This window comes from Piliocolobus tephrosceles, chromosome 6 (assembly GCF_002776525.5).
Source record: "Piliocolobus tephrosceles isolate RC106 chromosome 6, ASM277652v3, whole genome shotgun sequence".
NCBI lineage: Eukaryota > Metazoa > Chordata > Mammalia > Primates > Cercopithecidae > Piliocolobus > Piliocolobus tephrosceles.
Window position 1 is genome coordinate 114,493,356 of NC_045439.1, and position 25,481 is coordinate 114,518,836.

General features: G+C 36.8%; 1 protein-coding gene across 1 annotated transcript in view; it reads right to left on the bottom strand.

The window, feature by feature from the left end:
* Nucleotides 1-25,481, bottom strand: part of NUBPL (nucleotide binding protein like) — a 282,697-nt gene that overhangs the window by 16,429 nt on the left and 240,787 nt on the right. Inside the window, exon 8 of the mRNA XM_023227424.3 lies at nt 20,652-20,737. Within this exon, the coding sequence (XP_023083192.2) occupies nt 20,652-20,737 (86 nt within the window). The remainder of the gene's footprint in view (nt 1-20,651; nt 20,738-25,481) is intronic.

Below are 25,481 nucleotides of genomic sequence, written 5' to 3' on the forward strand. Positions count from 1 at the left end.
TTTCAAAGGCTTAGAGATTACAATGTCTGTATGAGTTCTACCATAAGGTTATGATTGTAGATTATGAAAACATTTGCATTTTAAATGAAGAACAGTACTGACAGTCCACAATGAAACATATAGATAAGAAAGTGAAAAAAAATTGTTATTCTTTCTGAAAAGAGAAACAGAAACGACTAAAGTTGCCCCAATACTTATATATGAAGACAAATAGTGAAAAGACATACATCTACAGCAAAGCATTTCCAAGCATCTAATACATGCCCTTTTGCTGATGCACACTATCACAAAAAATAAATCACACTTTGTTTTGCAAATTCAGTACTATCTCCAGAAAACTAGAAACATAGCTTAATATCACACAGCTTGTTTATTAACTATGCCTATATAATACACTCATTGCTTGGGCAGTTTTACTGCCATTTATGTTAAACGTGATATATCCCCTGACTCTATGGCTCTCACTTTAAACATAAAATCATCACTCAAAAAATGAGAAAGGGAAAAACACCTAAAGAAAGTGAAAATCTATGTGAGGGTATATTTCAATTCAGAGAGAACAGGAAAAACATTCTGACCTTGGACTCTCTTAGACTCCCTAAGACATAGAGGCATAGAACAAGCATGTATTTGCAGTTTGTGTGATTTACATCTTCTTATCAAATCATTCTCTATGGTCTGTATAAACATCTCAGATATGTTCTCTATAGACTACACAAATGTCACAGACCTGGCCAGGCACGGTGGCTCGTGCTTGTAATCCCAGCATTTTGGGAGGCCGAGGCAGGCGGATCACAAGGTCAGGAGATCAAGACCATCCTGGCTAACACGGTGAAACCCTATCTCTCCCAAAATACAAAAAATTAGCTGGGCGTGGTGGTGGTTGCCTGTAGTCCCAGCTACTTAGGAGGCTAAGGCAGGGGAATGGTGTGAACCCAGGAAGTGGAGGTTGCAGTGAGCCGAGATTGTGCCACCACGCTCCAGCCTGGGCAATGGAGGGAAGCTCCATCTCAAAAACAAACAAACAGTCACAGACCTAAAATATAAAACCATAACCAAACTCAGTATTTAACAAGCTCTTAATATATGCCAGTAACTGGGCTAAACACAAGGAATAGCATAGAGTGGTGAGCAAAACAGACGTGATTCTTACCCCTTAGAGCTTGTACTCTAATTGGAGAAATTGACTGAACAGAGTGTGTAAAAATACACTTATAAAATGGAATGGCTTCTCTGGAAGCAAAGTATAGGGTATTATGAGAGTGTAGAACAGAGAGGATTTGATGTACTCTGGGAGTCAGAGAGGGCTTCCTGGAAGAAATATTTGATCTTAAAGCTACAGAGTGATGAGGCAAAAACAAGGAGAAAGGGAAGAAAAACATTCAAGACAGAAGTAGGGAGCACATGTCTCCCTTCAAGGAACTGAATGGCCAGTCTGACGCCTCTGAGGTGTGGTGTGAGTGGAGTAAGTTGAAGCTGGAAAGGTGGGGCTTGTAGGCTATATTAAGGTGTCTGAGTTATATAATGAGTGCCAAAGAATCCATTATAGAGTTTTAAGCAAGAGAGGCCACTATGCCTGTAGTTGTAGTAGACTCATTACTCAATTGTAGTGTTTTAAAAACACAAAATAATGGAGGAAGCTAAATGGACTTGTCTTTGTGTGTTTATATTCTTAGACAAATACAAATCCTGGGCTGTGTTTTCCAAAACTGATCGTGGGAGAGGTGACCACTTTTAATGCTGTCTAAAATATGCCCATTTCTCTGCCTGGGCACAAGGTTAGGACTTTTCTTGCCTGAAATTAGGAACACGTAACTTGTTTTGGCCAATGAAATGTGTGCAGAAGTGCCATGTGTCACATCTAGGCCAAAGCCTTAAGTGTTAATTCCTCCATTCTTTTTCCTTCTGTCCTGATGACCAGCAAGACTCCAGCTGGTGGATCTTGTGTCAGTCTGGGTGCCAGAGTGTTGAACAATTCAGAGAATAATACAATACAGAGGAGTGTTGAAGCCAAACCACAATGGATACAGAGAATCAGACAATAGACATGTGTTGTTTTAAGCCACTGAAATTTGAGAGTTGATAACACACATAACCTAGCCCATCTTGGCTGATACAGAGGTGTAGAAAGAAAACTTTAGAATTTCTATTTCTATTTTATGATTTCCTTTCATTTTCAATTTTGTGTTTTATAAAGAAAATAACATATTAATGTAGTAATATATGTATACTACATATACAATATAAAACTTATTAATAAATATATTTAATACATATATTAGGTTATATGTTAAAACATCATTTACTAATAAGGATGTATAATTGAAAGTCCGGAGGTAGACTGGGCACAGTGGCTTATACCTGTAATTTCAGCACTTTGGGAGGCTGAGGCAGGAGGATCACTTGAGCCCAGGAGTTCAAGACCTGCCTGGGCAACATAGCAAGACCCTTTTCTACCACACACACAAAAAATCAGTCAGATGTAGTGGTGCACACCTGTGGTCCTAGTTTAAGGAAGCTGAAGTGGGAGAACTGCTTGAGCCTGGGAGGTTGAGGCTGCAGTGAGCTCTGTGATTGTGCCACTGTACTCCAGCCTGGGTGACAGAGCAAGGCCCCATTTCAGAAAGGGAAAAAAAAGAAGTTTAGAACTAATATGTTTCAAAGTCAGAGGTTTTGACAACTAAGCTTGGCTCTATTACTGATAATATGTAACTTCTTCCAGTTCAAGGATAAATGTTCTAATACTGCTTCCTAGGACATCTTGAATAAATTAATTTCACTTAACTCTAGAATTCCTTCATCTTAAGAATGACCCACACATATACCACTTTACTTGATTTTACCAAAAAACTTGGTTGGGATAGAATAAGGAGCCCAGAACAGGCGGGGCACGGTGGCTCATGAGGTCAGGAGATCAAGACCATCCTGGCTAACACAGTGAAACCCCGTCTCTACTAAAAATACAAAAAACAATTAGCCAGGCATGGTGGCGGGAGCCTGTAGTCCCAGCTACTCAGGAGGCTGAGGCAGGAGAATGGTGTAAACCAGGGAGGTGGAGCTTGCAGTGAGCTGAGATCGAGATTGTGCCACTGTACTCCAGCCTGGGCGACAGAGCGAGACTCCATCTCAAAAAAAAAAAAAAAAAAAAAGCCCAGAACAGACCCATACATGAAAGTCTGTAAGTTACAATGGAGACAACATAGTACTAATGTAAATTGGATATCCATATATAAAATAATGAATCTTAACCTCCCACCTCACTCCATACACAAAAATTAATTCCAGGGGGATTTTAGAGCTAAATATGATAGGTAAATAATAATGCTTTTAGAAAAAAATAGGCAAATATACTAATGCTGCAGGCAGGCAGAGATTTTTCTAGCAGGACACAAAGAAGCATTAAACACAAATGAAAATATTTAAATTAAATTGGACTACATTAAAATTAAGTAATTAATCAAAAGATATGATTACAAGAGTGAAAGGGCAAGTTATAGAGTGGGAGATAGTATATACAATACACACACATGACAAAGGACTTTTACCCATAATGTATAAAGAACTCCTGCAAATCAATAAGGAAAAGTCAGATAATACAATAAAGAAATGGGCAAGAGATTTAAGACATTCCACAAAAGAGGATATTCAAAGTACATTTATGTTTAAGACTATGTTAGAAAAGAAACATCAGCATGACTAAAATAAAAAAAAATTATATCAAATGTTTGTGAGAATGTGAAACAAGTAAGATTCATTGTTTCAGTTGAGTGGAAATGGGTACAATCATTTTTAGAAACCATTTGGCAGTATCTACATAAACTGATACATGTTTATACTACAGCACAGCAATTCCACTTCCAGTTATGTACCAACAGACACATGAACAAAACATTCACTAAAAGACATGTACAGCAATGTTCATAACAGCACTAATCATAATAACAAAAAATGGAAAACTACTTATGTTCATCAACAATAAAATGGACAAATTGTGATATATTCACACAATGGAATGCTACAATCAATGACAAGAAAAGAATGACAGCAACAATCAGCAATATGAGTGAATCTCGCAAACATAATTTTAAGCAAAATAAACCAGATGCACAAACGTATAACATTGTATTATTCTGTTTGTAAAAATTTCACAAACCAGCAAAACTATAGTGTTATGATTTGGGTTCCACTTTGGGGTAGTGACTGGAAGGTGGCACAGGCAGGAGTTTTTGGGATGCTGACAATGTTCCATTTCTTAATTTGAAATTTTATATTGTTTGACGGACATTTTCCCAATTCCTGTTCCCTAGCCCCTGGTAACCACCATTCTACTCTCTACCTCTATAATATAACTTTTTTAGATTCCACATATAAGTGAGCTCATTAAGTCTTTCTGTACCTGGCTTATTCTACTTCATATAATGTCCTCCAGGTTCATCCATGTTATTACAGGATTTCTTTTCTTTTTCTTTTTTTTTTGAGATGGAGTCTCCCTCTGTCACCCAGGCTGGAGTGCAGTGGCGCAATCTTGGCTCACCGCAAGCTCCCCCTCCCGGGTTCACGCCATTCTCCTGCCTCAGCCTCCTGAGTAGCTGGGACTACAGGCGCCCACCACCGTGCCCGGTTACTTTTTTTGTATTTTCAGTAGAGACGGGGTTTCACTGTGTTAGCCAGGATGGTCTTGATCTCCTGACCTCGTGATCCGCCCACCTCAGCCTCCCAAAGAGCTGGGATTACAGGCGTAAGCCATCGTGGCCGGCCTATTTCTTTCTTCTTAAAGGCCAACTAGTATTCCATTTTCTGTGTCTCTGTGTGTGTGTATACACATTTTTTAAATCCATTCATCTGTTAATTGATTCCATATCTTGGCTATTGTGAATAGTGCTGCAATAAACATGGGAGTGCAGGTATCTCTTTGGTAGACTGATTTCAGTTTCTTCGGATATATTCCCAGCAGTGGGACTGTGGGATCATATGGTAGTCGTATAATTTTTTAAGGAACCTCCATACTATTTTCCTTAATGGCTATATTAATTTATATTTCCACCAAAAGTATGAAAGGGTTCTCTTTTCTCCACATCCTCACCAACACTTTTCTTTTGCTATTCTAACAGATATGAGGGAATACTAGCTATTCTAACAGGTATGAGGGGATATCTGATTGTGGTTTTGATTTGCATTTCCCTGATGATTAGTGATATTAGCATTTTTTCACATAGCTGTTGGCCATTTGTATGTCTTCTTTTGAGAAATATCCACTCAGATCCTTCACCCATTTTAAAAATCAGGTTGTTTGTTTTCTTGCTATTGGGTTGAGTTCCTCATATATTTAGAATATTAGCTCCTTATGTACGTTTCGCAAATATTTTCTCTCATTCTGTAAGTAGTCTCTTCACCTTGCTGACTATTTCCTTCACTGTTCAGAAGCTTTTTAGTTTGATGTAATCCCATTTGTCTCTTTTTTGCTATTTTGTCTATCCAGAAAAAATCTGCCCACACCAATGTCATAGAGCTTCTCCTCTAGGTTTTCTTCTAATAGTTTTATAGTTTCAGGTCTTACATATAAGTCTTTACTTCATTTTGGGTTGATTTTTATATATGGTGTGAAATAAGGGTCTAATTTCATTCTTCTGCATGTGGACATCCAGTTGTCCTAACACCATTTATTGAAGTGACTGTCCTTTCTTCATTGTGTGTTCTTGGCACCTCTGTCAAAAATCAATTGACTGTAAATATATGATTTCTGGGCTCTCTATTGCTCTATTTCTGGGATACACACAATGGGTATGTTATACTTTGTAAAAATTCATTGGGCTATAATTTGTGTCCTTTTATGTATGTATGTATGTCACACCTTCAATGAAAAGTTTGCTTTTAAAAAAGGTGGTTATGAGAAGAAGGGTAATAAAGCAATACGAACAAAAAACCAAAACAATGACATATTAGGTGTCTTGTGAACTTGCATATAAAAAGAACCATCTGTTTTTATATGGAAAATATTCTATAGAACCAAAAGAAGCAGTAAAATTAAGATGAGTTCCTTGGGAGGAATAATCTCCTATTATTCCTAACTAATACTCCAACAAGAGCCCTGAAATAAAGTCTGACTCCATAGAAGCTCTAAAATGGCGAGGCTGTAGACCCACAATGCCCAATAGGGTATCCATTTAGTCACATGTGGCTGGCTACTGAATCCCTGAAGTGTGGCTAGTCTGAATTAGGATGTGTTATAAGTATAAAATACACCCTGAGTATTGAAGACTTAGTACAAGTAAAAGAAATGTAAAATATCTGGATAATTTTTAAAGTTTACAAGTTATTTATTTTTAAGCTTTTCCATCGAAGTATATCAGGAACACACAAAAAAGTACTTAAGTTTATGGCAAAATGGATTCACCAAAATGTATGTCCATGTTACCAAGACCCTGTTAATAAACAAAATGTTGCCCGCACCCCAGCAGTCTCCCTAGACATCCTCCAAACACTTTCCCAAAGGTATTCACTAACCTGCTTTCTAACACCATAAATTAATTTTGTGTTGTTTTGATTTTGATACTAATGGAATCATGCAATATATATTTTTGTGTCCAAGTGATTCATCCAGCTAAACTATGTACCTGTAATTTATTTTCATTGAGTCCTAAGATTTTATAATGACTATACCACAAATATCCATTCTCCTGTTGGGTCATTTGGGTTATTTCCAGATTTGGGCTACTGTAAATAATGCTTCTATGAATGTTTTTGTACATGTCTCTCTCTCTCTCTTTTTTTGGCTGGGTATTAGGTTACATGTATTTAACTTAATACGTTAAAGAAGCTAAAGTTTCCAAATAAAGTTCTACTAATTTATGCTACCACCAGCAATATGTGAGAATTCCAGCCATTCCACAGCCTGGACCTTTGGTACCATCAGTCTTTTAAATTTTAGCAAGTATGATGAGTGTGTAGTAGACTCTCATTGTGCTGGCTTGTTCAACTGTCTACCTGTTTATAATGGGAACTAAATTACTTAGACTCTTGCTTACACGGTTCATGGTTAAAGTTTGCCAAAAGTAAAGTGGCGGGAGATCTGGAAGGTGGAAATGAAGGCTTAGGCATTACATATTAATGGTTTTCTTTGTTCAGAGATGGTGAAAGGAAGATTCGGAGGTGCAGCTGCATTCCAGTTTGTCCTCATTCTTTTGGAGTCTGTGCTCAGCTATCTTTTCTACTATGGTTTTAATTTGTATTGCCAAAATTATTAATAATTTTATTTTACTTTTTTTGTCATTTGTATATTTTGTCATTTATATATTTTACTTTTTTTTGTCATTTGTATATCCTCTTCCATAAAGGCCTGTTCAGGTCTCTTGCCTATTTTTTCAATTGATTATATGTTTTCTTCCCCTTACTGAATTGTAAGAATTCCTAGTGTTTTTCAAATACAATTCCTTTTTGGTTGATCCTCAATAATTTTTATGTGGTTTTCATGTTGAAATGATAATATTTTGAATATACTGTGGTACATACATTATTAAAATTAACTTCATCTTTTTTTACTATTTAAAATGGAGAATGGCGTGAACCCAGGAGGCAGAGCTTACAGTGAGCCGAGATCCGCGCCACTGCACTCCAGCCTGGGCAACAGCAAGATTCTGTCTCAAAAAAACAAAAACAAAAACAAAAACAGAACTTTAAAACTACACTTGTGGTTTATATTTCCATGGTTTATATTTCCATTGGACAGTGCTGCTCTAGATAATTAAAGCCTGACTATAGAAGCTATTTTGGTAGTTATCCTACCTAATATTTTAAGGGTCTAAAGATGCACAAAAGTATTTTATCAGGTTCTATGATTTAAAATGAATTTTTGTTTTTTTTGAAACAGGGTCTCACTCTGCTGCTCAGGCTGGAATGCAGTGGCATGATCATGGCTCACTGAAGCCTCAAACAAACTGCAACTCCTGGGCTCAGGTGATCCTCCTGCCTCAGCCTCCTAAGTAGCTGAGACTACAGATGCATGCCAGCACACTCAGCTAATTTTTTATTTTTTGTAGAAACAAGGTCTTAGTATGTTGCCAAGGCTGGTCTTTAACTCCTGGCTTCAAGCAATCCTCCCACCTCAGCCTCTGCACCTGGCCTATTATGAATATTTTAAAAAACTGAACATAAATAAAACATTTTACAAATATACACGACAGATAAACTACCAAGTTTCTGTGCTTTTAATTGAAATTACATCAGCCAAATGTGATAATCCTCTTTTATGGTTATCTCATTCTGTGCAGAGCTCATACAACAGTTATATATATAACTCTGTGTATGTCTCTCTCTGTATGCATATATAGACATATAGTTATATCTATATATAGATAGATATACATACATGTTATTTATATATTCTATCTTTGATTTATTAAAAAAGAGAAGACATCAGCCATTAATTAACATATGCAAACAGTGGCAAACAATTCTTTCAAAATATAGGGTTAGCTGGGGGAGAATTTAAAAGAAAGTCTTGGGAATTTAAAGTCTGGGGGAGAATTTAAAAGAAAGAAAATTTTCCCAGCAAAACTGGAAAAATTCCCTTTGAAAACTGGCACAAGACAGGGATGCCCTCTCTCACCACTCCTATTCAACATAGTGTTGGAAGTTCTGGCTAGGGCAATCAGGCAAGAGAAAGAAATCAAGGGTATTCAGTTAGGAAAAGAAGAAGTCAAATTGTCCCTGTTTGCAGATGACATGATTGTATATTTAGAAAACCCCATTGTCTCAGCCCAAAATCTCCTTAAGCTGATAAGCAACTTCAGCAAAGTCTCAGGATACAAAATTAATGTGCAAAAATCACAAGCATTCTTATACACCAGTAACAGACAAACAGAGAGCCAAATCAGGAATGAACTTCCATTCACAATTGCTTCAGAGAGAATAAAATACCTAGGAATCCAACTTACAAGGGATGTAAAGGACTTCTTCAAGGAGAACTACAAACCACTGCTCAGTGAAATCAAAGAGGACACTGACAAATGGAAGAACATACCATGCTCATGGATAGGAAGAATCAATATCGTGAAAATGGCCATACTGCCCAAAGTTATTTATAGATTCAATGCCATCCCCATCAAGCTACCAATGAGTTTCTTCACAGAATTGGAAAAAACTGCTTTAAAGTTCATATGGAACCAAAAAAGAGCCCGCATTGCCAAGACAATCCTAAGTCAAAAGGACAAAGCCGGAGGCGTCACGCTACCTGACTTCAAACTATACTACAAGGCTACAGTAACCAAAACAGCATGGTACTGGTACCAAAACAGAGATATAGACCAATGGAACAGAACAGTCCTCAGAAATAATACCACACATCTATAGCCATCTGATCTTTGACAAACCTGAGAGAAACAAGAAATGCGGAAAGGATTCCCTATTTAATAAATGGTGCTGGGAAAATTGGCTAGCCATAAGTAGAAAGCTGAAACTGGATCCTTTCCTTACTCCTTATACGAAAATTAATTCAAGATGGATTAGAGACTTAAATGTTAGACCCAATACCATAAAAACCCTAGAAGAAAATCTAGGTAGTACCATTCAGGACATAGGCATGGGCAAGGACTTCATGTCTAAAACACCAAAAGCAACAGCAGCAAAAGCCAAAATTGACAAATGGGATATGATTAAACTAAAGAGCTTCTGCACAGCAAAAGAAACTACCATCAGAGTGAACAGGCAACCTACAGAATGGGAGAAAATTTTTGCAATCTACTCATCTGACAAAGGGCTAATATCCAGAATCTACAAAGAACTCAAACAAATTTACAAGAAAAAAACAAACAGCCCCATCAAAAAGTGGGCAAAGGATATGAACAGACATTTCTCAAACAAAGACATTCATACAGCCAACAGACACATGAAAAAATGCTCATCACTCACCATCAGAGAAATGCAAATCAAAACCACAATAAGATACCATCTCACACCAGTTAGAATGGCAATCATTAAAAAGTCAGGAAACAACAGGTGCTGGAGAAGATGTGGAGAAATAGGAACACTTTTACACTGTTGGTGGGATTGTAAACTAGTTCAAGCATTATGGAAAACAGTATGGCGATTCCTCAAGGATCTAGATCTAGATGTACCATATGACCCAGCCATCCCACTACTGGGTATATACCCAAAGGATTATAAATCATGCTGCTATAAAGACACATGCACATGTTTATTGCGGCACTATTCACAATAGCAAAGTCTTGGAATCAACCCAAATGTCCATCTGTGATAGACTGGATTAAGAAAATGTGGCACATATACACCATGGAATATTATGCAGCCATAAGAAAGGATGAGTTTGCGTCCTTTGTAGGGACATGGATGCAGCTGGAAACCATCATTCTTAGCAAACTATCACAAGAAGAGAAAACCAAACACCGCATGTTCTCACTCATAGGTGGGAACTGAACAATGACATCACTTGGACTCGGGAAGGGGAACATCACACATCGGGGCTATCATGGGGGGGCAGGGGGGAGGGATTGCATTGGGAGTTATACCTGATATAAATGACGAATTGATGGGTGCTGACGAGTTGATGGGTGCAGCACACCAACATGGCACAAGTATACATATGTAACAAACCTGCACATTATGCACATGTACCCTAGAACTTAAAGTATAATAATAAAAAATAAAATAAAATAAAATAAAATAAAAAAATAAAAAAAAGAACTAACATTTACTGAACAAAAAAAAAAAAGAAAGAAATTTTAAAAAGCTTAGAAACCACTGCTCAAGTTCACTTAACAGCAATCCTCCATAATCAAGGAGGTTTTGAATGGGGGCAACTAATGTAATAAGAACATTAGAATATCCACATTACTGTTTTGTTCATCAAAAATTCTTCTCTCTTAAATAGGAAAGAATTCAAGTCCATTATGATGCGTTCCCCTCCAAATAAGCCTTACATCTTGTGAATACTTTATATACTGTTAAGCTGTTTGTATTTACTGTAGAGCTATTGTGTACATCCTTTAATAGCAGAAACATTAGAAAACAGATGCTTTGCTTATAGCTTAATTTACATAATACCACTGAGATATAGCTGTAAGCATGCTCAATCATTTTTTAATGTCTCATCAAAGTATAAGGTTCTTTTATCTTTTTACCTTAGCTACTTTAACTGAAAGAAGGCAAATACTACATGCCTGGCTACCATCAGCCACCACAACCTTTTTGCATGTGATTCTTGCAGTATTCCAATTCATCACTGGCTCAGAAGGGCACTTCTTAACTTTTTAAAAATTGATTCTCTTGAAATATCAACATTGCTCTGAATATTGGATTTTTCTGTCTAAATCTATTGAATTAAGGAGGCTCAAAAGGCTCCAATTTTAATTTCTTTTTGGCATTTTAAACCCAGATACAGGTAAGTACCAAGCAAGATTTTTAAGCTACTATGTAATCCAATTTATCCAGGTTAAAATCAGGTTAAATGCTTGCTGGTTGGAACCTGTCACAAGCATTAAAAGCCATGATTTAAGAAAAAATGAGGAGGAAAAATTCATTGTTAAATAATGAATGATAATAACTGAAATAGATTAGATTCATAATTGCTTTTCAGTTCTTTGTTAGACTCGAACCAGTTTTTGGTATACTCCTTGAAGCATGTGCACAGATATTATAATTTTTAAAAATGAGACAGGTGTGTTCTTGTTTTCTCTTTCAGAATAGTCATTTGACAAGGAAAGAACAATGAATGGGGAGGCCTGTGTCCATGCTCCTCTCAGGGACCAACTAAATAGTTGTGGGTCCATGAAGTGCAACTCAATTTCTCCATGCCCTGAATTCTTAATCTTGAAAACAAGGATTTATAATGATCTCTAATGTCTACCACGATATCAATAACATTCAGAGCTACCCTTTACCTACCATGTCCTAAGGCTATGCTAAGTACTGTAAATACAATCACGCTTCACTGCCATAGTGACCAATGAGATGGGTATTCTCATCCCTAAATCATGGAAGGAAACTCTGAAGCTAAATTATTTGCGCAAGGTCACACAGTTAGTAAATGACAAAGCCAAAATTCAAATTATCTGAGTGACTGGTTTATATAAGGAAGCTACCAAACAAGATGACAATTAGATACAGACTTTTGTGCATGGAATTAGGTGGCTTAAAATAATAATGAGTCAGTAAAGTTGAGCAATATAGCATAGTAAAATTAAGGGCACAGTTATAGGGCAGGCCTTATTTGAGCCATCCTTACCACTCAGTGCTGCAGTCAAGTCTTAGACTTCATCCCTTTCTCCTAAATCCTGGACATGGAACTCCCCTTCCCCTTATCATCCACATGATACCTCCTTGACTGTCAGCAGAACCTATGGCTCCTTAACTCCTCCCCATTTTCAATCCACCAGTTTCCTCTGGCTTCACTTGTCTACCTTAACAATAAGAACTGCAATAATAAGCAAATTTGATGAAGAACCCTCTTATGCCCTAGAATCTGTCGCCCTGTGATAGTCCGTGATGTCCACAGTACTAAAACTCAACTCTGGAGTATCCACAGAAACTGCAGTTAAGAATACGGGCTCTGGAAAGCAGACTTCTTGGATCAGAGCCCAGATGCCCCACTAAACAAATAGATGTTCTTATGTAAGTTATTTAACCTCTCTCAACCACATTTCCTCATGTGCAAAATGGGGGAAATGATGTTCTGTATTTCACAGGGTTCTTGTGCGAGATGAGTTTAATTTATGTAAATCACATAGAACAGTATTCTAGTTCAAAGCACACAGACTTCTGAGAGAGCTTGGGGAAAGACACAAATGAGCACATGTCTCCAGTCTCTGAGAAATAATTATGGCTGAGATGCAGAATGCTATCCAGTCTTACGAAGATAATAAAGATCGTCTAATTTTTCTAAGAAGACAATATAATCCTTAACCTTTACAGATAAATAATAAAAAGTTCCAGACCGGCCAGGCACAGTGGCTCACGCATGTAATCCCAGCACTTTAGGAGATCGAGGTGGGCAGATCATGAAGTCAGAAGATCAAGACCATCCTGGCTAACACGGCGAAATCCTGTCTCTACTAAAAATACAAAAATTAGCCAGCCAGGCGTGGTGTTGGGTGCCTGTAATCCCAGCTACTCGGGAGGCTGAGGCAGGAGAATTGCTTGAACTCGGAAGGTGGAGGCTGCAGTGAGCCAAGATCACGCCACTGCACTCCAGCCTGGCGACAGAGCAAGATTCTGTCTCAAAAAAAAAAAAAAACAAAAAAAGTTCCAGACCACAGTAGGATTGTCTCTGTTTTTTGTTTTGAGCAGAAAAATTAAACCACAGGAAAGGTAGAATTTCTCTCTCTCTTTTAGAAGATAAATATTTTTAAGACTAAAACAGCTATATAATTTTCAGACTTATTTATTAGGAAATAAATCAGTTCAGTGATCTACATTAGGATTTAATCTATATATTTGTTTCCAGGTCAAATGTGGTATAGACTGCTCGCTGCTCACCAAAATTCATGATCTCATCTTCCTTGGCACACAACTAATCAATATTTCTTGGGCTCCTTGAGAAATGTGACATGTGGTCATGTGACTGATTTTAGCTAGAAGAATGTGTGTAGAAGTATGTGTATCACTTCTAGGTCTGGCCCATAAAAATCTCCAAGGTAGGTATATGCCTGTATATTCTCCTTCCTTGTGGCTGGCTAGAATGAAGACAGCTCCTAATGTAATTTTAGAAGCCACAATTGAAAATGACAGAGGCTCCAACAGTCTGAAGGACTGCATGGAAGAAGGCTACTCTGCTCACCTGTTCGTCTACTGTAATAGGACTGTTACATGAGCAAGAAAGAAAATTCCATTGTATTTGTATCATTATATATTTTGGGGTTTACTTGTAACAGCAATTTGCCTTCTTTAAATAATGCAAATTTCAAATAATGCAGAATTTTAGACTCAAAATAATATATCAACTTAATAAATCTACATGAAGATAATGTAGATGGCTCAATGAATATACTCAAGGAATAAATCTCAAAGAACAGTAGTGTTTAAAATTCTAATTATTATTTTTTTCTTTTTTTGAGACAAGGTCTCACTCTAACACTCAGGCTGGAGTGTACTGGCATGATCACAATTCACTGCAGCCTAGACTTTCCAGGCTCAAGTGATCCTCCCACCTCAGCCTCTTGAGTAGCTTGGACTACAGATGCATGCCACCATACTCGGCTAATTTTTTATTTTTTTGAAGAGACAGGGGTCTCAATATGTTGCCCAAGATGGTCTTGAACTCCTAGCCTCAAGCGATACTCCTGCCTTGGCCTCACGAAGTGCTGGAATTACAGGCATGAGCCACCATGCCCAGCCCCAAATTCTTATTACCAAATAAAGGGATTAGTCAAAATCCTCAGGTAAAATACATAAAAATATGTAAATTTATCTGTTTCATAACGTTCTAAAAAGTAATTATAAGAAAAATTAATTATTATATAACATTATATAAACACTGAGTGCTTAGACTGCCAAAAACTACCGTACTTCAGCCATTTATATGCATTATCTTGTTAATTCTCATCTTAACCTCCTGAGGAAAATATGACGATGATTCCCATATGATGACTGAGAAAACTAAGGCACAGAATAAATAACTCAGGTCATACAGTCACAAAGTGGCAGAGCTGAGATCTACAATTCAAACTCCTCAGCTCATGTTCTTCACTACTATGCAAAAATGCCTCTGCAAGTAGTTTCCTATCATCTAAAACATTATAAGAAAATTTGGAAAGCGATTTAATTTGAAACCACTAAAGAGTATCAAAAATACAGTTCTCTAAATGATAACAAAAATCTGTATATAAGAAACTTTTTTAAAGAGTATTTCTCTTGTCAATATCTTTACCAGTTTCTTCCTTGACGAACACTATTAAATCACAACTCTCATAGAGAAGAAGGGCAGAGATTTGTGACTGAGAACCTAACCTCTTATTTCTTCTAGTTTGTTGTCAACCTGAACTAAAAAGCAGCTCCTGGTAGATTTATTAATGGCATCATAACTCTCAAAATTATTTTGATTTCTGTCTTTTTTGTTCTAACTCTCCTACCCTATACAATCGATTCCCAAGATTGTCAGTTCTTCCTTCAAAATGTCAATTACATTCATTTCCCCTTCCATTTTCACTGGCATTATTCTAATTAAGTCCCTTACTGCCTATCACCTACACCATGTTTTTCCAACTTTTTAAACTGTCTTACTGATAAAAGAAATATTTTACATCTTGACTACATGGAAGAAGGCCACTCTGCTGACCTGTTCAACTACTATAATACTACTGTTACATGAGCAAGAAACACACAATACACACATATAATATACGTGTTTACACTTGAGACCAAATCTTTATTAAATAAGACTCTCTTCCTAAGAGCAATTTACTCTGACATGGTTTAAGCATTTTTGATTACATCTCTTACTGTATCAATTTCATGATCTTTTTGTGGGTCAAAATCTGCAGCATGAATAACTTTGATCATTGCAAATGTTCCCTTACTTCCTCCATGTTTCCTGGCTCCTATTCTTTTTATTTATCTCTACCAGATTAAAACTTTGTAAAGCTCTATCCTAATGATGTCTACTTCCCATCCAGCATTCTTTATGAACTCCTCTTACAATCTTAAGAAGAAAGTACAAATTCCTTAGCCTACTGTCTAAGGCTCTACCAAACCTGGCCATACACCAATACACATTACCTCAACTATAGACAAACTGAACAACCCTGAACACAACTTGTGTATTCCTGATTCTTTCAAGACTGAATTCTGTCCCTCCCTAGTCCCTAGATATGCCTATGAAAATCCTACTCCACTCATTCACTCAGCATATATTTAGTGAGAAACTACATCTTCCAGGCACAGCGAGAGAGACAGGTGGTCTCTGCACTCACCGAGCTTATAGTATGAGTATAGTATAGTATACTATAGTATAGTATAGTATGCAAATGTAAAAGTACTAACAAATGTGAAAACAGTTCCAAAAGGAGTAATAGAGTATAATTGTATTATAAAATTTAAAAAGCTCATAAAAGGGTTAGGGCGGGCTGGGCACGGTGGCTGACGTCTGTAACCCCAGCACTTTGGGAGACCGAGGCGGGTGGATTGCTTGAGGTCAGGAATTCGAGACCAGCCTGGCCAACATGGTGAAATTTCATCTCTACTAAAATACAAAAATAAGCTGGGCATGGTGGCGGGTGCCTGTAACCCCAGTTACTAGGGAGGCTGAGGCAGGAGAATTGCTTGAACCCAGAAGGCAGGGGTTGCAGTGAGCCGAGATCGCACCACTGCACTTCAGCCTGGGTGACAGAGTGAGATTCTGTCTCCAAAAAAAAAAAAAAAAAAAAGGTTAGGGCACCTCTCCCTGAGAAAAGCCTTTTGTTTAAGTACCAAAGTATAAAAAGGACTGTTAACAGGTGAAAAGTGAGGTTAAAATGTTCTCCAGTAGGGAAAAAGCATGGTAAGGGTCCCAAGGAGAAAAATGGCGTGTGGAAACTTCAAAGAAGTGGAAGAAGACCAGTTTGGCTGCAGCACAGAGAAAGCAAGACAGAGTAGCCCATGAGCTGGGGGTAAAGGGAACAGCAGATGTGGATGGCATTACATCCTAAATCAAAGTATCCTGCCTGCTATATGCCAGGTAACTATGCATTTAAGAATGTTTAAAGCATGTTTTCTTGCTATCCAAAACTTGTGTTCTTCTGTGAAGACTGACAGGTAAATCTGTAGTGCAATAAGAACCAAACTAAATATATGTATAAGTAGATCCGAGATAGGAGTATTAACTTTTCCTGGCACACTGGGAAAAGCTTTCTAGAGGAAATAATGTCTGAGCAGAGATGTTAAAAATGAATACATGAGTTCCCTAAATTGGCCATGACTTATCAGGCAAAGGACCAGGATGTGTAAAATTACAGGGGCATGAAAAAAATAATCATGGCTTTTCCATAAAGCCATCCCTGATAGTCTAGAAGAAAAAGTGTTTTCATGCTTTTCAGAATTTAAGGCCTTTGCATCAAAACAGTTAGTCTACAGGATGATAAAGTCTTGAAGAAAGAGGCTTCATCCTTCTTTATTTTTTTCTAAACCACTAATGGAAGTTTATTATAGTACTTTGCTTACAGAAGACACTAAATATCAGTAAATATAGACTTGTGGAAAAATAAATTAATCACATTTGTTGAATTAAAAGTAACTAAGTGATCCCTTATGTGCCGAAGGAGTAAGAGAATAAATATACTTTAATTTACTTTTCAGTAGCAGGGAAAGAGATTATCAAAGAAGTAAGGGATATATAGTGCAGTGATAGGAGAAGGGCTCCAAATCGGGGTGCCTGGGACTCCCGTGTATAAGAAGGCAAGAAAAATGAGTGAGAATGACACAACACAAAAATTACTCATTATTAAAAATATATAAGACTGAAAATTTTTATGCTGTTTAAAAAAATAGTCTACCTACAAATATTAAGATAATTAAGGATTTGGCATAGTTGCTACCATTTCAGGCAGAGAACAGAGAATTTAATAACTCATCTCTTCTCCTACTTCCCCTACCTAAGCCTTGAGTTTTAAGAAATCATTTAAATTAACTTCAATATGTTCTGGTAGACATTACTAAACTCTGTCCATACCGATGCATTCCAATGACATCATTGTTTCCATGGTAACTAATGCATGTCAAATGGGAGAAAAACAGAGAGCAGGACTAAAAACCAAGGGGAAGAAATCCAATAAACTGGTATAAACAAAGCATAACATCTATTTTGTATTTATAAAACACTTACTAATTTCAAATCCTTTACTATTACTTAGGCTCTGGGGCTTTTAAGGCCCAGAGGGATCTCAGAGGTCATCAAATCCACTTCCCACTCATAGCCAAGACCTTCTTTACAATGTAGCTAATCATGATTGCCCAATTGTTCACAGAGCTTATTGCTGGAAAGTTCTCACTCATTCACCTGCAAACATTACTGAATACCTATCTTGTTCTTCAGGTTTAAGAGATGATTAAGACCTTCTATCTCTTTTAAAAAATGTTTGTAGTTCAGAAGGCAAATAATTCAAATGTAGGGTGAAAAAAAAAAAAGAGAGCTATAATAAAGATACAGGAAGATGTCGAAAAGTTCTTACAGAGGAAAGAATTATAAATTTCAACTTGGAAGAATTACACAGTTCCAATGACTTTCATTTCTACTCCCACTAAGTCCCACAAACCCATGACAACATCCTGGACCTTGCCATGACCCAGAACTGCTCTAACTTGGCAAACTTATACTCGAACATCAACTTTCTGATCCCAAACAGCTCTTTCACCTTCTAACTGATCCCTGAAGTAGTTCTATGAGCCTTATGCAGTCCATCAGCCTTCATCTGGAATATGTCTTCATAATACTTCCTTGCTAATATCCTCAGCATTTATCCTTCAGTGGCATCCACCTAGCAATAGCCTAACCTGGACTTAGTGATCATCCCTCTTCCTCTCTGTTATGTTCCATAAGGATTATCTGTCCAACCCTCTGCCTTAGAATCTAGGGAAAAAAAATTGTTAGAACAGTATAAGTATCCAGGTTTACAGGTATACAGATTTACATAGGGACTGAAAAATAATATATGCTGAATTTGGCAACTACGGTCATTAGATTCCTAACTAGCAAAGTCCATGTAGGACTTGCTCCATATATGTAGTCACCTCAAATGGCAGTGTCAGTTGAAATGGTATTTTGATATACAAAATGATAATTTATACGGGGTGAAATTGTAAAGAGGTCTTACTTCTGCTCTGTTTAAAACTTCTTCCTCAAGGAATTCATGTTTTTGGGTGAGCGAGACACCCTCAACTCTCATCGTAAAGAATGAGAAGTTAAGCATTCACTTATGTGCAAATAGAATGGCTATTATCCTGACTTTGGAGTGATCTTAACAGACAATTGGCACTGCTGTCTAATTTCTGCCAGAAAGAAGGATTATAGATTACTTAAGTCAATGTCATAATTTTTGGTAGATAACCTTCTAACTTTTTGCTGATTTGTATTCTAAAATCCCATATAATAAGTAACCTTATTTAGTTATCTGGATAGGCATTACTTGTGTCTAGTTTGTCTTACAGGGCATAATATGAAGTAACATTGCTCAAATTAGGTGCTTCAGAGAGAGTTTTATGTGTGAGGCAGGCATTTGGTTATCACTGTTTTAAAAATTTTCCAACTTAAAGTTCACAACATAGAACACTGGCCCTAAACTACTTGCTGATTACAATTATAAACCCGCTAGTGAAAAAGCTTTGGACCACCTGGAAGGTAAGCATACAGGCACTTTCCTTATCAGCCTCCTCATCATGAGAACATGTCAATCCAACTCAGAGTTCCGCAGCTTGCCAATGCCCACAGCACTGTGCTAACTGGCAAGGGAGAAGAGGTACTTGAAGAAATTCACCTCGACCATTCTACTACACTATTTTATACTTTTCAGAAGCCCTCTGAGAGATAAACATTTATGAAAGCTTCCCTTCAAGTCCATTCATTCAAATACATTATTGGATCTTATCCTGTGTCATGGTCTCACTGAAGAATCTGATAAAAGTTATAATTCGTTCCATACCAAAACAAATACACGTAGGCATACAATTTAGGGCTGGGGGAGGTGAGGGAGAGAAAAATCATGAGACTCCTGAAGCTAATCTACAGACTGAAGTTTAAAAAGTTCTGATGTATATGCTCTAAAATCTGTCTTTGAATTAAGCAAGGCTACTAGCTAGCCACAGAGAAGTATCATGTTGGCACTGTACTGAAATGTTTGTTTTAAATTGTACTCCAGCACGATTCCACCTGCTTTTGTTGAGGCACACTAGAAGGAAGAACTCTGTATTTACTGTAAAGAAGGTGATGAGAGTGTGTTCATTACATACACAGGTTCTTCTTTCTAAGAACTTAGGGAAGATATTTCTCTCTGGTCTCAGCTCTGTCTCCCTTGAGCATCCAGTTTTATTTTTTTTTAACTTTGCAGAAATGCACAGTTTTATAATGATACTATATTTCTTTTCCTTTGGCTGCTAGAAAAGTCATGGTACACCCCTAGCATGTATTTAAGTTCCTTAATAGCATGCAATTTGTTTACTGACTTCACTTCTGACTCCATCTAACTTTAATTATTTTGTTTATTTTTATTTTATTTTTAACTTTCATCCCACCAAATTGGGCAGAAAATCCTGAAGTGCCTCCTAGAAGAAGTGAGCTATAAATGAGTTGAACTGTAGGAGGCAGAAGGAAAAAAGTAATCTTTTTTCATCTGTTTCCCCATAAGTGATCTATTCAAGTCTGTCTATCTAAATAATTTCCTAAAACACTCTTGTAATTTTTTTTTGGTCAGTGAGAGCTGCAAGTATGAGAGAAGTAGTACTTCTATAGAAAACTCTTACCTAAAGGGTGTCTTGGAATTTTTCTGGACTAATATCTTGTATAGATGCATTTGCACCTATAAGTGTGTTTTTAAAGTAACCATAACGATAAACTAGGACTTTCATAAAGACTTCTGCACAGGACTAAACTAAAACTTCAACTGTATTTTTCAATGACTTGCTTCTTCAGTTAGAAGAGTTTTATATTTTTCAACAGTGAAGCTGTAAATGCTTACAGGCACATGGACTTTGCGAAACATCTCAGCACTCTTGTGTGCATCCATCAATGCGACGTCCTGGGGCGTGGAGACAATCACAGCACCTAGCCAAAGATAAACAAAATGCTATTATGTTTTAATTCTTTATGGAGAAATTACTTTCAACATTATGTTGCTTACATGCGCAAATAGTCTATTACATTAACTACTTAGGTCACTCACATACATTTTACACAAATGAATGAGAAAGACAAGAAAATGTCGACTTTGTTTTTGCCTACCTTTGAATCCTCACTTCTAAAACCACAACTGGGCTGGGCATGGTGGCTCATGCCTACAATCCCAGCACTTTGGGAGGCCAAGGTGGGCAGATCATTTGGGGTCAGGAGTTCAAGACCAGCCTGGCTAACATGGTGAAACCCTGTCTCTACTAAAAATACAAAAATTAGCCAGGCATGGTGGCTCGTGCCTACAATCCCAGCTACTTGGGAGGCTGAGGCAGGAGAATCACTGAAACCCAGGAGACAGAGGTTGCAGTGAGCCAAGATCACACCACTGCATTCCAGCCTGGCTGACAGAGCAAGACTCCATCTCAAAACAAAAAATAAAAAAAAAATAAAATCACAACTGACTAATCAGTGATTCAGGATCATAACTCTATCAGTGGAACTTTCTTCCCATTCAGATAACGTGCAGTTATACAGATGGACGAGGTAGGCTTTACTTTCAAATTAACAGTCCAATAGCCAGGCATGGTGGCATGTGCCTGTAATCCCAACTACTTGGGAGGCTGAGGCGGAGGGATCACTTAAGCTCAGAAGTCCAAGACCAGCCTGGGCAATACAGTGAGACTCCATCTCAAAAAAAAAAAAAAAAAAAAGGAAGAAGAAAGAAGAAGGAAGAAAGAAGGAAGAAGTAAGAAGAAAGAAAGAAGAAGGAAAGGAAAGGAGAAAGAGGGGGGGAGGAGGAGAAGAGGAAGACGAGGCGGCGGAGGAGGCAGAGGAGGAGGAGGAGGAAGAGGACGAGGTTGTTAATAGTCTACTTGGGAGACTGAAAAATTAAGCATTACAATACAATATGTTAAGGAGGAGAAGAAGGAGAACAAGGGGGAGGAGAAGAAAGAAGAAGAAGAGGAGGAGGAAGAAGCTGTTAATATTCTACTTGGGAGACTGAAAAAATAAGGATCACAATACAATATGCTAAGCATCATAACAGAGGTGTGCACAAAGTGTTATGGAGTTATAAAGAAGAAACAGGAAGAAAAGCTAACTAATTCAATCTAGGAGAGAAAATGGTGAAGTATGACAGATGGAAGCTAGACATAGGAGAAGCAATAGAGGAAAGTTTCCAGGAAGATGTGATTCTTAAGCTGAGTCCTAGAAGTTTATATTCTTAAAAGCTCACACTGTGGAAAGCAGTTTGCTGGGAATAAAACTGAGGGCTGTGGCAGAAATTCGGATGCAAAATGTTAGAGGCCTGAACTGAAATGGATGGAGACGGCAAATTTTCTGGATCTCCACTACTACCCTACAGAAACCAGGTAGTACTGGGTATAGAGTTTTGACAAAAAGTGCAGTACAATTTTTCTTTAGGTCGAAACAACAAAGGCCTGGTTAAGATTGGCAGAGTCTGTGAATTTTTTTTAACTTTGTGGTTCCCTCTAGATGATAACCTAAAAGATAATTAACATAAACATAATATAGATCACATGGCTGATCATCACCTTATAACTAAATACACAATGCTACGACAATTCAGAGCCCCAAACTGTTAAATTGGTATCAAGCGGCAGTCTGACACAACTAATGAAAACAGAGGCAAGATTAACAATAAATAACTGATTACACCAAGTGAAGGTCTAATGATAATAGACAGTATTGCCTGAAGGGATATTTTGAAGAAGTTTGAATAGAGAAAAGTGGTGGGAGAACCAAGTTATCACAAAGCACATGGCAGTATAGGCATGCCAAACTCAAAAGAACCTATACAGTAGTAGTTAGCTATAAATTCATCTTGCAATCAGCATCTTCATTTCAGGAAAAAACATATTTTACATTAAATTAATGTCATAAATTCGAATTTTACTGATTTTGTAAGTTTTGCTTGTATTTAATTTAATTTTTAAACTATATAGTACGAGCTAAAAACGTATGGAATTTGTGTTTATACCTAGTTAAGTAATCTTATAATAAAAATAAGTCAGTATGGGGTGTGGGAAGATTATTTTTCCTTTAGAAGAAGGGCCTATTCATTACTCAAGTTTGAGATACACTATTTTTAGAATTCTAAGAGATCAGGATTCAAAATTTGATTCTACAGCTGACTACCTGTGTGACTAGATAATGACTTAACCTATCAGAGTTTTTGTTTCTTCATCGACAAAATGGCATATAAATACTTAGGTCACAGGGTTAGAATAACTAAATAAACTACTATACACAGTTACTTGACATGATGCCTAACATTCAATAAATGATAGCTATCACTGTTAATATCATCATTATTACATTTGTTATTGTTACTAATAAAATGCCTTATAAGTTGCTGGGAAGGTCATTTTCCTAAAGGCTATCAGGCAGCTCATCCTACTTTTCAAACTGTTCCATGGATCACTACAGCCTATTTTGATTGACTTCACCCAAGAAACCAAAAATTAACACTTCTCTTTCCCCTCTTGCAAAGACTGACGGAAATTACATCTTGGCAAAAATTATACTCTACACCTCCAATACACTTCCAGAATTTGCCACCTTCTAGATTCTGTTATTAATCTGTTTCCTAGTTTTTTTCATATCCAGTCATTTGGAAGGGATCAAATTCCAGCTTTGGCTGTATCCAGCTGTATAACTAACCTCAAACGAATAACTCAGAATCACTCTGAGTCTCGGTTTCTTTAACTGTAAAACTAGTGCCTGCACTAGATAGTTTCCAAGGACTCAGCTATCTCTATGATTACACTACTTAGCATTCCATCTTAACTATAAATAGCTTTTAGAACTACCTCTGCTCAACCTAACTGCCCTAAGAATCTTATTTAAGAGGTATTAGTCATCAATCTCAGAGCTATTCTCTTCCTACATAATCAGAGGAGGCTATTTCCTCCAAATCTTCTCCTTCACTATGTATTAGTATGTAGGGTGTTCTCTACTGCATTGGCTCTAAAAAGTATTCTTAGCTTTCATATGATATAAACACGTTACTTTTTAAATACTTTTTGTCTACTATTTGTATCACCATTACACAATGTAATTTCAAGGGCAATTATGATATTTTTCATCTTTCTATCAAACAAAAGTAATGACATAATATTTTGCACAAAACAGGCACTTAACAAAAGATCAGCAATTTAAGCAATGTTCTTATATTTTCAGAATCATCTCCCCTAGATGATCATATCCCCTAGATTATAAACTTTAAGTTGGCAACTCCTTGCACTAGGAGTCAAGAGCTCCAGATTCTGGTTGTGATGACAGTCTTAATATAATATATAACCTTGAATAACTAACTAAGTCTCAATATATCTCAATTAACTCCTTTATAAATTGAATCTATTTCCATACGCCCTATTTAACTTAAACAGCTGTTACATTTAAAAAAATTATAAAAATGTTTGAGGACATTATTTTAATAGCTGTAAGATACTAGAGAGGGGGATTAAACTGGCTTGGTTTTCTCTGTACTTAATTCATCTTCACACAGTAACACAAATAAGCATCTATGCTATTTGAGTTTCTTTGCAGAATAGTCTGAATAGCACCATTTGAACAAATTAATAACAACATTTGACAAGACAGTGATCATCTTTCATGTCCTGTCAAATGCTCATGAAGCATGTAAACATTTCAAGGAACTATATTTATATAACTTTTTTTAGTACAAATTTTTTTTGTCTACTATTTGTAGAAATATATGGGGTATTTTGCTGAAATATATGTTCTTAATTAATGATTAAGTCCTTAATCACAATACAATCAGCCTCTGGGTGTTGCCCTGAAAAAAAGAATTTCTAATCCTTGTTGAAGAAGATAAAAACATAACTGGTTCACACATAAACCACTACCTCTTTTGCTGTATAGTATATCAAAGTTTAGTATAGTGTGTAAGTTTCATATATCATATAAGTAATCATTTCAGATAGCCCTAGAATGAATTTCAGAATTTATGATAAGAAAATAATGCATAAAGAAACAACATAACCTCCAGTAAAATTAAATTTAGTCCTTAATCTAGCATAACCCAGATTTTTATTTTAAATTTTATTTGAATTTTTGTGAGTACATAGTAGGTATATATATATAAGGGGTCCATGGGATGTTTTGATACAGGCATGCAATATGTAATAACCACATCATGGAAAATGGGGTATCCATCCCCTCAAGCATTTATTTTTTGTGTAATAAACAATACAATTACACTTTTAGATACTTTTAAATGCACAATTAAGTTATTGTTGACTATAGTCACCCTGTTGTGCTATCAAATACTAGGTCTTACTCATTCTTTCTAACTATTATTTTTGTACCCATTAGCCACTACCATCTCCCCCCGACCCCAGTACCCTTCCCCACCACGAATAACTATCCTCTACTCTCTCTGTCTATAAGTTCAATTGTTTTAATTTTAGATCCCACAAATAAGTGAGAACATGCAATGTTTATCTTTCTGGCCAGGCTTATTTCACTTAACACAATGGCCTCCAGTTCCATCCATGTTGTTGCAAATGACAGCATTTCATTCTTTTTATGGCTAAATAGTACTCTACTGTGTATAAATAACACATTTTCCTTAATCATGCATCTGTTGATGGACACCAAGGTTGCTTTCAAATCTTGGCTATTGTGAATGGTG